This window comes from Schistocerca serialis, chromosome 6, assembly GCF_023864345.2.
Source record: "Schistocerca serialis cubense isolate TAMUIC-IGC-003099 chromosome 6, iqSchSeri2.2, whole genome shotgun sequence".
In the NCBI taxonomy this organism is placed as follows: domain Eukaryota; kingdom Metazoa; phylum Arthropoda; class Insecta; order Orthoptera; family Acrididae; genus Schistocerca; species Schistocerca serialis.
In genome coordinates, this window is record NC_064643.1 from 540815316 (window position 1) to 540831298 (window position 15983).

Here is a 15983-nt window from a genome sequence, read left to right on the forward strand (position 1 = left end):
CTCACTTCACTGTACACCATTTGATGTGGAAGTCTGTCATTTCTCATCTGCTGGACATGCCCAACCCATCTTAGTTGGTGCACAATAATGAGAGCTTCTATACTATTCATTTTTGCTTTCTCAAGAACAGTGATATTTAATATAAAGTCATCCCATTTAATATTCATGATGTATCTTAGCTTCTGTTGGTTGAAACGTTCCAGTTTCTTCAGATCAGATCGCGGCAGTATAATGTCCAGGTTTCACAACTATAGAGCAGCATTGAGATGACAACAGCTTTATACACCATCAGTTTGGTGTATAGTGTTAGGTCTTTACTCAGGAAGACATGTTTTCTGAGACAACCAAATGCTACATGGGCAGCACGTATTCTGTTAGCAAAGCCTTACTTTGTCTCAGAAAACCATTGCATGACAAATATAGACATTTGAATAAATGCAAACCAACACACGTGAATCAAAACTGAGACTATTCCATTACCTAAGTACTTCACCATTGGGAGCACACTGGCTATTTGCGATTGGCCGCTGCCTGCTAGTTTATGGTGGGTACTGCACAATGCACATACTATCTTAGCATATGGAAATGCCCAACTCAAAAATGAACACAAAATAATGGTAGCATGCAAATGCAGGAAATAACCCTTGCAAACAACACAAATATACATACATACGTAATAAAAGTGAATGAAAAATAAAGCCTGAGAACATAATTGCCCATTTTTGCTGACAGCAGAAATGCATGATATTTGTACAGTTCTTTCAGTTAACATGTCTACAACTGGCGACATAGATAAGACACCTTTCATTCAATTAACTCGTACTGTAACCTGACGACATAAGTTTTATTAACGGTTTATAGTCACAAATTTGAATTTGCTGTTTCCTGTTTGATCACAGCTCAGAACATTTCAAAGTGCCATGGTCGGCAATGAGAAAATACATTAAGATATTCGGAATGTGAATTAACAATCTGCATTACTTGCCAAACAGTCCAGATTGTTCACAATTGATACAGTATGCTCCCAGCGATCATGCGGTGAATAACACATTGTAAATTCAAAAGCAGTGTTATGAATATTAGGTCACAATGAGAAAGTGCATTAACATATTCCTAATTAGATATGACAATCCACAGTATCCACTTCCGTACACGCACAGCACCCATTCACCTTGGTGATCTGCACATTGCAGTTTTAGGATTAATACTCTGGACATCAATCCATGATGAAAATATCTTCATCGACAGCTACAGACATACTCCACAAACCACCATACTGTGTACGCAGAGGGTCCCATATACCACTACTAGACATTTCCTTTCCAGTTCCATGTGCAAACAGAGCAAGGGAAAAATGACTTTCTATAAGCCTCCTTATGAGCCCTAATGTCTCACATCTTATCTTTGTGGTCCTTACATGAAATAAAGAATGAAAGCAGTGAAATCGGTCTGAGTCACACTCAAATGTCAGTTTTCTAAATCCCCTTGATAGCAACCCACAGAACAAATGCCATCTTCCTTCCAGGGATTCCGTAGCATTTCCATAATAGTTGTGTGCTGATTGATACCACCAGTAAAAAATCTATCAGCATGCCTCTGAATTGCCTCAATGTCTTCCTTTAATCTGACCCATGGGGATCAAAAACACTCTTCCGATATATAAAAATGGGTCACACTAGTATTCTATATGCTGTCTCCTTTATACATGAGCTAAGCTTTCCATAAATTCTCCCAATAAAATGAAGTTCTCCACACTAATGATGTGATATTCATTAACATGCATTAATACATTTTTTATTTAATCTAGTGGTTTGCAGTGCATACCATCCAGTCAGTGCTGTTTGCACTCATAGGGCTTGGTGATCTGCTCATGATAATTTTAAGAATAATATTCTGAATTCTGTCCAGAATGTGAAGCGATCCACAGGTTTGATTATTAGTTTCCTTGTCTGCAGTACAAATAGAAATGGAAATGTATCACAGATAAAATGATTTTTAACATCAGCCAAGGACGCGGCACTCATGCGACATGACAATCAGATCCTTTCTGGCTCTACAGGCTCTTTTGTTGGTTTTCATTGATCTCTCAATACATTTCTGCAGCTCAACACATCTTGTTCAGGATTATCTTGAGTAAAATGATTTGAAATTTCATATCAACTAATAATTTCATATTGTCGTGTTGATGGAAATTAATGTAAATATCATGTAACTAAATGTGCAAATACACATTAAAAAAATAAAAATAGTAATTCTAACATACAGTTCCAAACATCAGTGACATCATACCAGACCCAAAGATGCAACACACACAAAATATCAAAATGGCAATCAATACTTGTAAATGTTTCCATGGCACTGAAATAATAATGAAATACACTCTCACAAAAAGAATAAACTATGACAGCCATGAGAAAATGGGATTCTGGGTGAGGAGAAACTGACATGCACAATAAGAAACTCAGAATGACAGTAATAATAAAATATTGATAAAGCAACAGATGACGATGATATCTTGCTAAAAATAATAAAAGACAACCAAATGTGAATTGCCATCCAAAACTGAGCAATATAGCAAAAGTGCAAAGAGCAATAACAAAAAAATTTAAATTCTAAAATAAATTGCACAACACACCTAATGAAACATCCCAAAAATAACTAAACATGCAATCGACAACTTGAATTGAGCTATATAGCTGAAGTAGACAGAGTGATACCAAAAAAACTAAATCCTAAATGAAATTGTGTCACATTCAGAAAAAAAATCAGCCAAATATTTATGAGAGCGAAAATTATAAATATGATTACTGCTTGCTCACTTGCAACTTCCTGCTGAACCACACCATTGGAAATCATGAGGTATTCGAAATAAACAACAGTTACTGAGACAACCATAGTTAATATATAATAATGGACCACTTACATCCTTCACGTCAGAAACTCATGATGTCATACATAATGTCTTGGCTCAAAGCAAAGAACTGGAATTACACAGTAGAACTTACCCCAAAATTGCAGAAAGAGCTTACGTAACAAAATTCACCCTATATTAAATTTTCCAACATACTAAAAATAGAAAGCAGGAAACGAGAAGAAGAAAGCACAGGAAAAAGAAACTTTCTGATACCTTACAAAAATAGGGATAGTCCAGTCACCTTGATAGCACATTAGATTCTATTGCAGATTTGCATAATAATAAGGCAGTCTTTCTGAATACCTGAGCTGGGAATTTTCCTATTAGCACTAGCTGGCTTGTAAAGAATACAATTAAATATTTTGTTTTTATACAGTGATTCAAGAATACAGTCCAGGTGACCAGGTTTAACACTTTGACTAACAATCACATATACCTTGCTGTTTCTTAGAATGCCAGCCATTTTTACAGTGGTTTTAGAAATTATATGCCCTTCGGAACACGATGAGACCAACTGAGCCCATCAATATACATGATTTAATATTTAGAAATAGGAGTAAGTGTACTGCATCAAATGATGGGATTGGCAGTCAAAGTGTTATGGGTCAGGACTCAGCTAGTTTGTTTCCTAATACGGACTGTGTTCCATCTCATGCTTCTGGTAATTTTCTTTCTGCATCCTCAAATGTTTCTCCTTAGATAACTATGATGTGACTGTGGAAAAACAGCAGTTATTAAATAGTTTTAGAAACCATTGTTTGGGATCATTACTTGCAGGTGATTTATGAAAACTGATATGGTAGGGCAGGAAACAGTTTGCACTGCTAACAATTCTGGGAGAAGAAGAACATGTACACCTGATGCACTTTAGGAAGATGCTGGGAGATGACAAATGAAAGCTCCCCAGTTTCAGCTCACAGACTGGCTAAGAGGTTTGTCCTGCAAGCACCTGTGGCTAACCTGATCCCCACATAGTTGATAGGATTGGTGGTCTTCGACTCAGTGATGCATATACTGTACATCCATAGTCTAGCTAGAATTACATACAGAAGTTTTATAATACTAAAGCAGATGAGCTCTATCTACTTACCGAGACAGTGATGGAAAAAATTTCTGGTGTTTAGTTTCTTCAGTGAATTTGGATCAGGTCCTTTAGGTGCGGTACCCATGGCAGTTTTGTATCAAATATGTGGCTCATAGAGCTCACAGGCTCATTTGCAAGTCAGGTAAATTAATTCACTATGAACTATAAAAAACAGTGCACACAACCCCCTCCCCCTCCCCCCTCCACTCCCACACTCACCTCTACCTACAGTACATACAAAATCTTTCTAGCCAACTGCCCAAACCTATTAATTTGAGTTGTAATTATTGAGTTGCTGTGGCAGGATAAGAAAAGAGAAGAGGGAAAAAAAACCTTGTAAACTTACTCACAAATAAAGAGCACCACACTGGACCCCAGTGCATTGTACTTTATGATGTAGGTACACTTAAAATATATTCTTGAGGAACACCCTTGTCTGGCCTAAAACAATCAGATGGAACTCTACCAAGTATCTAAAAAGTCATTGTGATAGAAAGGAGTAAATCATACAGGCAGACATTTATGGAAACTCAATTGATGGAGTTCTTCTAGAATACTGTGCCTGCAAGTAGCATAATACACGTTTTTGCTTCCCAGTCTCTAGCATCCAGTCCAAATGATGGATATGACCATTCATGCCAAAATATTCTCTATAAGTCTCATTAAAGTGATACTTTGGTACTGAAGCTCATATGGTGATTCCTTGATTTGAGGGACATGACCAAAATTGTTTTACTCAATGAGTCGGGAAATTATCCTGTCTGTTGTATTACATTAAAAATTCAAAGAATACATCCTTTGATTTAGGTTGTGGGTGTCGCAGCATGTTTTATGGGATTTGGTAGTGACTAGGTGCAGCTCAGAGTTAAAGGCTCTGGCAAGAGAGCTGTCCAAGCTGACATGTCGAAACCTGCTCTGAATTTTATTACAAAAGAAGAATACACCAAAAGAAGCACAATGTCAGAATTTTAGCTGTTAGGGCATGCTGCCAGTATTTCTAAAAAATGTTGAAATTTGCCAAATTCCTAGTTCATCAGGCAGCTGCAGAAATGGTCACCACTGCTGTAGCTGTAGCAGACAGCACATGTGCAACACAGCAGACACATATCCCTGATTGATAGCACATCGGTAAACAGATAACATGGCAAAATGCAATTTAACTTATAAAGCAAATTACAGTTTACATTTATAGTTTCTCTGAAACAACTGTACAAAGTTACTGTTCATTTGAATTTGCTGCTCATATAACATCCATAGTAATTAGTGGCCGTCTTTGAGGTATCACTAATTGTTAACAATGGAAATAAAACTGAATTAATTTTCTTTGTGATCTCTTGGCAAATGCTTGCTAATAATATCTGTCTTTGTGCAGGTACCAGAGTTTCACAGTAATATGGAATCTTATTAATGTTTTCAACCTCACAAAGACAAAATATAAAGAATGAGGTATGCAGTTGGAATCACCTACTTCTCCTGAAGACCTACAAAAATTTTTTTTGTTAGCTAATTTCTTGAAAATGAGCGTTTGGCGTCATTGGCCAGGAGGCCCCTTACGGGGCAGGTCCTACTGCCTTGGTGCAGGTCTTATTACATTCGACACTACACTGGGTGACCTGCGCACTGGATGGGGATGAAATGATGATGAACAAACCAGTCCCTGAGCGGAGAAAATCCCCGACACAGCCAGGAATCGAACCCAGGCCCCTTAGGACGGCAGTCCGTCACGCTGACCATTCAGCTATCAGGGCGGACAGTTTCTTAGAGATTCATTCCAATGATGTCATCTTTTGTTATAAATTGTGGCAACATTAAAGAAACAGGAAGTAACTTGGATAATTCTGTGAACTGTAGTTCAAATGATGACTGATGTGCTAACTAAAGTCCAGAACAAAAACAAAGTACTTCCAAGTCAAAAGAAAATATGCACAGTAATAAGCTTTGACAAAGAAAAGGCTGTTTAAAACAAAATTAATAAAAGGAAGGAGGGAGAAAACACCTCACCTTAAGTGGTGTGCAAAGCTAGTTTCATTATGTAAAATCTGAACACAATCTTATAAATGGAAGAAAGATTTACACAAAGTACAAAATATGTGCCAAAATGAATTTCATAAAAATGTGAAAGAAAAACTGCTCAAAAGATTTAGAGTTGCTTATGAGAGTCAGTGGACTGTTACTGAGGGAGAACTATGAGACTGGGTGCTCTGAATTGCAAGTGAGATGAACATTACTGATTTCCATGCTGCTTTGTCATAGTTAAACAGTTTCACCAACTTTAACTCTATCTTCACGAACATCAAGGCAAATTAGGACCAAAAATAAGAAAAAGGACTGTTTACTTGCAGAAGTCTAGTAATCAATCATTCATTCAGGTTACCATTAACATTACCCATGATGTTTATTTCAACCTTAGCGGTGATCAATCACTACCCTTTCATCTACATCTTCATATGAATGGGCTGTGGACACTCCTATCTTCTGCAGGGATGCATGCATACATTCCTAGTTGTTTGAACACTCTGACACCCTATCGCAGCCTGACTTAACTGCTAAATGACGTAGTCTTGATGTCACTTAAAATGTGTGTTGCTATTTGGAGCAGCAGATGAAACACTGCAGTTGACACCCTCACAATTTTTTAGCTCTGTGGGATCTAATCATCAATGAGTGACTTCAGCTGAATATAGCACACATATAGAAATTTATGGTATCTCTTTCCAGCCAAAAGGAGGTCATTATAAAGGCTACAGGTGATGTTACATGTAGTGTTAACACGAGATCCCCTGAAGGTGACTAAATGTTTGTCTTGTATACTTTTCTTGAAATATGATCACAAATAATTAAGCCACTAAGTCATAAAATATGAAATACACAAAATATACTGAAATAGCAGAAAATCACGCGGTGTTAGAATTACACAGTTGGTATTGTGAATTAGTACTAAAGTAAAGCATTTCAATTTTTGTATTTTTCGACAGAATAACGGAGCACAACAGCTGGCTTCAGAAGCAACAGTATATATTCTGCTGGAAGATGTAAATGATGAGATACCACTGTTCACTGAGAGAGAGCAAGAGACTGTTCTTGAAGGTGAACCTATTGGAACAAAAGTAACACAGGTCAATGCAATAGACAAAGATGGGACTTTCCCTAATAATCAGGTAAGAAATATTTGCAAATTGAAACAATTTAACTATGTTACCATGGAGATGATCATCATACGTGCATGGGAGGTGTGCATGCTTTTGTGAGTGAATGTGTGTGTGTTTGTGTGTGTGTGTGTTTCCTTTTCTGAAGAAGACTTTGACCAAAAGATAAATGTGTAACAGTCTTTTCATTGTGCCTGTCTGCAACTCAACATGGCATCTGTATGGTGAGTAGCAATCTATCTTGTTCCTTATATCATAGAAAATTTTTAAAGAAATTCATACAAAACCTTGGAAAATGAAACCATTGATATTAGAGCCCAAATGAAAATTAATTATTTCTTTTCCTTCTGCATTCCTCCCTACTCCACTGCTGACACTCGTGTCTTAAGATTTTAGATTTAGTCTTGTTTTTATCATCAAATGTGGGGCTGCTACTGTTTTTCTTATTAGAAACAGCAGTTTTTATCAATATCTGCCCAAGTTTTATTTTTGATTATTATTTCTGAAGAGAAGAACTGAAAATAATATATAGATATTTGAAAAATTTCACTACAAAATGAGGGGTACTGACCCTCAGCAGTTTGGCAAAATAAGATGTACAGCTTTTAGCTTGTCAGTATCATAAAAATTAAGATATTTATTATAATTATAGTCACAAATAATGTGTAGCACATCCAATATGGGATTCAGATGCTGCTGCATCTCAGAATAAAGAACATGTCATGAAAGACTTCATAACATTCTTTCTTCCATCCTCCTTCCCTGAACAATTATCAAACAGAAGTTTAGTATGGAAAGTTCTGGCGGGACATAAATAATTTAAAAGTAAAGATAACAACTCATGGAATAATCCAATTTTTGAGCTAGAAGCACATGCACACGTGTGCGTGCCCACATGCGTGCACGTTATCCCTCTCCCCCCACACAAACACACACAGCTACATTGTGCTGGCTGAATCTAGCTTGTATGTGTGTGTGTGGGGGGGGGGGGGGGGTGCTCGTGTGTGTGTGTGTGTGTGTGTGTGTGTGTGTGTGTGTGTGTGTGTGTGTGTGTGTAGGTGCGTTGCTTCTACTATTCAAGGAGAAGTTGTACAGACTCAGAAGTTCCAAGGTACATATATGCACATTGCAAATTGAGAAATAGAAAAAGACAGAGCTCAAAGATTAAAAATACACACAATGAACTATTTAACATCTTTATGTACAAGATTGTCACCAATCTCTCTCATAAGTTTGTATGTAGCAGTTGTGCAGCATGCTATAGACCCATATGCATAAGGAATCTTTTTAATACGCAAGCAACCATTGTATCATAATTGCAAAGAGTAAACTAAACTGTGGCAGCACAACACAGAAACATGGGACATATATACCTTGCCGGTAGGAGAGCAATTAATGTTCCTATAACAGATATCATGGGTATGAGTACGGCCATAATGATTCTGGCTGTGTACTGTGTGTATTCGTATGGAAGCAGGATGACAAGTGAACACATTTGGGTGACATTACATGTGACAGTATAATTTGCTGGTAGAAAGTTGCTCACAATCAGCACAAGATGGACTGGTAGTTGAATGCTGAACTTATTATCATTTCATGAGCAGCATTTAGGAGGGTGGAAACATTAAATAACAACATCAACAAGATCAGCCAAATGCTGTAATCCAGTCTTAAGATTACTGTTTTTCATTAAGTAAATAAATTTAAATGTCGTGTGACTAGGGCCTCCCGTAGGGTAAACCGTTTGCCAGGTGCAAGTCTTTCGATTTGACGCCACTTTGGTGACTTGCACGTCGATGGGAATGAAATGATGATGATTAGGACAACACAACACCTAGTCCCTGAGTTGAGAAAATCTCTGACCCAGCCAGGAATCAAAGCCGAGCCCTTATGATTGACAGTCTGTCGCGCTGGTCACTCAGCTACCGGGGGTGGACTTTTCATGAAGTGACCAAAGATAAGTAACCAAAACAGCACTTTCCCCAGCTAGGGAAACATACTTCCCACAAAATGATGCATTATCAGTTTTGACAGCTGGTTCAGTATGCTTGGCAACTCATCATCATATCTGTTCCATTTACACAAAGACACAGCAGATGCAGTGCTTTGCTCCCTGAGTGTGGACCCAAGAAGACTGGCGAGGTGTACTGTTTACAAACAAGTCAAGCTGTAGCCTGGAATGTAATTCTTGTCATTTGATCATATGATGCAGTACTGGTTTAACTCTTGTCAGTACTGTGAAAAGATACCAATATGCCAACATATGAGATCACATACAAAATGACAAAACGTCAAGAGCACATACATGCATAAGTATTCCATTCAGTGGTTTATAATGCCTGGTTATACATTGTCAATCTGCTAAATGGTACTTATAACATGAGACCATCACTTATCTATGGTTAACAGCAGCTTGTCTCTGGTCTTAAGGAACATGGATGAGACATTCAAGAGCTTGCCTTTTCAGCAGTAGGCTGCATTCTTTTACTTAATGCTGGCGACTTGATTGATAGTATGGGCAGCTACTCTGCATTCCTAATTGCAATGCATGGGCATCACATACTGTGCAGAAGTTCTGTGTATTATCATCAAAGGAAAATCACAGATGGTAGGTTTACCTCCAATTTGTATCGTATGCTGCAACGTGTGGTTATGTTTTGGTGCACTCTTCATCACTGTGCATCACATTGTTCCATGGATCTCAAATGTCCATAAACTTCTGGATATGAATTTACAACAATTTCTGTTACGATACCCTTAAACAGCTAATGTAACAAAATTTTATCCACAATTTTTGACACATGTGGTTTTGTATGAAGTGCATTACACAAAGTCTTTATGTCATATTTGTTGTGTAAACTAGTTTTGATCGACATGGATACATGTGAGTTAAGGGCAGTTTTGCAGCAGGCCTGCTGCAAATGACAAATATTGACTAATAATAATAATTTTCCCTACACAAACGATTGTTTTATTTTATGTTCTTACTGAATTTGACTCCATTGTGGATGTTTACAGGGTTTATGTTACTGTATTATATTTATAATTGCAGCTAACTAATTAGTTTTTGAAAAATTGTTTAAAGTCTTTTAACAGGATATTTTTGGGCAATGTTATGAAAAGGAAAGTTACTACTCACCATACAGTGGAGCTGTTGAGTCGCAGATAGGCTCAACAAAAAGATAGTTCCAAATAAAGCTTTCAGCCTGTAAGGCCTTTGTCAAAAATAGGTGACACACACACACACACACACACACACACACACACACACATACACACACACACACACACCTGACTGCAGTCTAAGTCAACTGTACCCACCCAGCAGTACCAATGCATGATGGGAGTGGGGACTGGATGGGGCTAAGGAGGAGGCGGGGGCGGGGAGGGATACTAGGGAAAGGGTGGCGGACAGCGCAGTCCTGCAAAGGTGCACGCAGGGACGAGTGGAGAGGGTAGGGCAGCTATGTGTGGTCAGAAGGTTAGACGGAGGGCAGGGGAGAGGTGGGGAGACGAGGTAGCACAAAAGGAGAGAGGTAAAAAAGATTGGATGCGGTGGTGGAATGAGGACTGAAAATGCTGGAATGGGAAGAGGGAGGCTGGATGGGTGAGGGGAATGTCTAACCAATGTTGAGGCCAAGAGGGTTGTGGGAACATAGGTTATATTACAGGGAAAGTTCCCATCTGCACAATTCAGAAAAGCTGGTCTTGTTGGGAAGGATCTATATGGCACAGGCTGTGAAGCAGTCATTGAAATGAAGGATGTCACATTTGGCAGCGTGCTCAGCAACTCTGTTGACCCCTTGTTTCTTGGCAACAGTTTGTCAGTGGCCATTCATGCAACAGGCAGCTTGTTGGTTGTTATGCCCACACAGAATGCAGCACAGTGGTTGTAGCTTAGCTTGTAGATCACATGACTAATTTCACAGGTACCCCTGTCTTTGATGGGATACGTGATGTTTAGGATCAGACTGGAGTAGGTGGTGGTGGGAGGATGTATGGGACAGGTCTTGTGTCTAGGTCTATTGCAGAGGAATGAGCCTTGAGGTAAGGGGCTGGGAGCATGGGTTGTGTAGGGATGGACAAGTATATTATGTAGGTTCGATGGACGGCGGAATACCACTGTGGACAGGTGGGAAGGATAGTGGCAGAAATGTGACTGCTGCACAGCCTGTACCATATAGATCCTTCCCACCAGCACCAGCTTTCCAGAATTGTGCAGGTAGGAACTTTCCCTGCAATATATTCTATGTTCCCATAACCCTCTTGGCCTCAACCTTTGTTAGTCATTGTCCTCAACCATCCAGCCTCCCTGTTCCCATTCCAGCACTATAGAGCCCTCATTCCACCATTGCACCCAGTCCTTTTACTTCTCTCCTTTTCCACTACCCACTCTCCCTATCTCTCCCCTGCCCTCCGTCCAAGCTCCTGCCTGTGCATAGCTGCACTACCCTCTCCACCTCGCCCCTGTGTGCTCCCTAGCAGCACTGCACTTTCCACCACCCCTACCCTACTATCCCTCACCCTGCCTGTCCCAGCCTCCTCCTTACCTCCACCCAGCTGCCACTACCATCATGCACTGGTGCTGCTGGTTGCAGTGTGCCTACAGTTGCCTTAGACTGCAGCCAGATGAGCATCAATTGTGTGTGTGTGTGTGTGTATGTGTTTTTATTGTCTATTTCTGCCTAAAGCCTTACGGGCTGAAAGCTTTATTTGGAACAGTCTTTTCATTGTGCCTATCTGTGACTCAGCATCTCAACTAAATGGTAAGTAGCAACTTTTCTTTTCATAATACTGTTACGTTCCATCCTGGATTTTCCATTGTTTGGGCAAATATATTAACTGTGGATGCACAGACTGTATGAAGATAGTGTTTAACATAGAAAGGGTGATAGCTTTAATTAAAGAAACCACAGTGTAAGTATATAATACTGATATTCTGTTTAAATGAAATGGAGCATTACCTCCATGAAAGACACTAGGGGCCATGTTAGGTGCCACCTTAGCAGAAACAAAAATAACCTCAGAATGTAACTGGTTGAACATTTTAGGAAGGAAGCCACAGGGACACACATTTAGCAAGGCAGATTGGATGTGATACACTCCGCTGAGTCCTTTTGAAATCAAAGACAACATTCCTGATTACACAGATTACACTACCAGCATGACACACCATGTGGCTACTTCATGAAGTTCTCATTAAGTTTCAGGGGCAGTGAATCGCGCAAGTGAGGATTAACAGCTATGGTCAAGCTTGAGGCACTGTAATGGTTCAAGTATCGATCGCCTGCAAATAAATCACAGCCCATCTTGTCAAAAGCACTAATATATGACAAACAATCTAGAAAGCAAAAAAACAACATAGTGCATGTTCCTGAATTTACTGATTGGTTGTTCAAACAATAGAAGAGAATTTCTCTTCAATCATCTCCACTGAAAAGCAGCATTCAGCTCTTGATTGCCATCAGACCTAGATTAGGCATCAAACAAGGTTTGTAAATGATAGCAGACAGGGAGGAGGGCACAGCATGTTATATTGGATGGAGCGTCATCAGGAGAAGTAAAAGTAGCATCAGGTGTGTCCAGGGAAGCGTGTTAGGACCCTAGCTGTTCGCGTTGTTTATTAATGACCTTTCAGACAATATTGATACTGACCTCAAACTTTTTGCAGATGATGTTGTTATCAATAATGAAGTACTGCCTGAAAAAACTACACAAATATCAGTCACGTTTCGATAAGATTTAAAAGTGGTGCAACGACTGACAACTTGCTTCATATGTTCAGAAATCTAAACTTTTGTGCTTTTAAAAAAGTAATAATAATGCTTAGTATCCTATGACATCAATATCAGTGAGTTACACGATTGTTAATTGGTCAGATCATACAAAAACTTGGTTGTAATGATCTGCAGGGATATGAAATGGAATGCTAATATACCGGTAGGCTCAGTCATAGATAAAGCAGGTGGCAGACTCGGGCTCATTGGCAAGATACTGGGAAGATGTCATCGTTATACAAAGGGAGCACTAGCAGCTGCGTGCTGCGTGAGCGAGTCCATCGCGTCCGGAAAAAAAAGACACAAGTTATTCAGTGACAGCCTACTTACAAAATTTCAGCAATCAGTATTAGGTGAAGTATCGTTCTAGAGACATTCTTCAGGTCCTGTGCATTGCGTGGAGAGAAAATTAGATTAAATATAACAAGCACAGAGGCATTTAAGCAATCCTTCTTCCCGCGCTCCATACACAATTTCAACGAAAATGGCCTCGCGACCATCGCAGCCAGTGTTGCCAACTCTAAAAAACCCGAGTCGCTAGATTCAATATCAAAAGTCGCTAGAAAGTCGCTAAAACTGATTTTACTGGTAATATACTGAAAATTTCGTCCTGTGAAAGGTGCAATAAGCCGTGGGGGGGGGTAACAAAATATTAATTAAAATTGTCTCATACGTAATTGCTATATTGTCTTAATTAAATGACGCATCGCTTGCAACAACATACATATAAAATACGCTAACGTTTAATTAAACGTGTTATCATAATTGACGCAACACATAAATTGTTTCAATCACAGTAGTCAAATATACTAGAAATATACAACTATATTTGCAACAAAAGAAAGCAAGAACTCAAATTAGGTTACAAAATATATACGTACCTCTATATGAGCTATTCATCGTCGTCACTCAGAAGATCGAATAACTCTTCTGTTTCATGCTCTGACAGAACTGTAGTTGATGTAGGGGGTTGAACGTCGCTCAAAAGATGATGTTGCAGTTCGACTGGTTTTGTCACAAAAGAGTAACTTTTGTTCGCTCCAAAAAGCTCCAATACGTCTGACGGTATGTCAAAAGATGCACAATCTTTATTTTGTTTCTTCAGCTGGTCTCTTAATTTGATCAAAGCATTAATTGTCTTTAACGATAGTCTGTTACGTTGTTTGGTTTTTATAATGTTCATAGAACTGAATATTCTTTCCACTTCTGCATTTGAATGCGGTAGGCAGAGAACAGTCATTGCTAGCTGTGAAATAAAAGAAAAAGGATTCTCCCCTGCGGCATTTTTATACTGCAAAACCTCACTCCAAAATCGAACAGTGTTAGTAGTGTTATTCCACCTAATGAAGATGATATTATGCCATTCTTGCAGCATACCGTCTATGAAATCGCCACTAAAACCCAATTATTTGGCTACATCCGCTACAGCATTATTTTTATTCACTTTTAGTGTTTCTTCAACATTCAGTATTGACATTTTTTTCAGGATCGTAACGTTACTTGGTAGTCTTTGTTGAATTTCTTTTATGAGTTCCAGACTAAACTGAATGCATCTCTGTCGCCTTGGTGGCCGTGCGGTTCTAGGCGCTCCAGTCCGGAGCCGCGCTGCTCTACGGTCGCAGGTTCGAATCCTGCCTCGGGCATGGGTGTGTGTCATGTCCTTAGGTTAGTTAGTTTTAAGTAGTTCTAAGTTCTAGGGGACTGATGACCACAGCAGTTGAGTCCCATAGTTCTCAGAGCCATTTGAACCATTTTTTGAATGCATCCCTTCTTCAAATAAACTTTATTTTCTTCAGATAAACTTGACTCAGCCAATTTCTGTTCAAACATAAAGCCAAGGTTCGGATTTGCGTACATACATTCTCTTGGAACTGGTGTTGTCAACAAATCAACAATTGGAAAAACTATGTTTTGTCCGAGTGACTGCATGAGAAATAAAAGTGTATCTAGTAATTTAGTGGGGTCATTGTCTTCTCCTTCAAAAGCTTTTATTGCTATTTGTACGTCTTTTAAAACATGTTTAAGATAAAACATGTAAAGATGATTTGAATCGTCACAATACATCTTGTACAAAAAATCGGCAGTGTAACAATTGTCTTGAACCATGGCAAGTGAAAAATGTAGCTTTAATTCTTCCCACTGCTCCAGAATTCTTCGTATTGCTGGTTCAATTGAAATCCACCGTGTTGCACAGACCTTCAAAAATTTTAGTGGCTGTTTTCCACAATTTATTGTCTCATAAACCTTTTCATATTCCTCTTGTCTTTTGGGTGAAATGGAGAACCAATTGTAGGTTTCCCGTACAAGAAACTCTATGTTTCTAGGTATTGTATTCACTGAGGCGTGCGAAACTGCAAGCTGAAGAGAGTGTCAAATGCAATGGATCCATACCAAATGCTTCAAACCATATTCTCTCTTGAGCTGTTCGAAAAGCCCATTGTTTGTTCCAACCATTGCAGAAGCATTATCTGTGCCAATTCCTACCATATTAGCGATTAGAAATTTGAGATCTTCCATAGAATTCACAAGAACAGCAGCCAGATTTCTTGCATCTGCAGTTTCTACCACAACGAGTTTGAGAAATGCTGATCTAATGGTTTGGTTGTTTACACTATAGTACCGTATAACGATACCTAGCATTTTAGATATTGATACATCTGTGGATTCATCTATTAGTACACTGTATTTTTGGTTACCTATATCTTCAACCAATGATTGTGTAAAATATGGAGCCAAAACTTCAGTTATAATGTTAGTGCACCTTGTACGATGTAATTGCTTGTTTCTAGCGCCCTCATCACCGTAAAACACCTTCTTGCACTGTATTCCAAAATGATCTACAGCTAAAATAGAACAATGTTCAGCAATAAAGAAAGGAAGGGCCCCTTCCGCTCTGCTTGCTATTCTAACTGTGGTTTTCGGAACAATTTTCACAGGTAAGGTGGTTTGTGTTTCTTTAAATCAATTTTTTGTTTATGCTTAACAGTTTTCGAATGCTTTCTAATATCACACAATTTAGCATAAAACTCTGTTGCACATACTTGGCATCTTGCCTTGGATAA

The 15983-nt window shown here is 38.8% G+C and overlaps 1 protein-coding gene across 1 annotated transcript in view; it reads left to right on the plus strand.

The window, feature by feature from the left end:
• The window catches only part of LOC126484489 (neural-cadherin-like), a 351697-nt gene that overhangs the window by 182333 nt on the left and 153381 nt on the right, over window positions 1-15983 (plus strand). The window contains exon 11 of the mRNA XM_050108024.1: window positions 6974-7156. Within this exon, the coding sequence (XP_049963981.1) occupies window positions 6974-7156 (183 nt within the window). The remainder of the gene's footprint in view (window positions 1-6973; window positions 7157-15983) is intronic.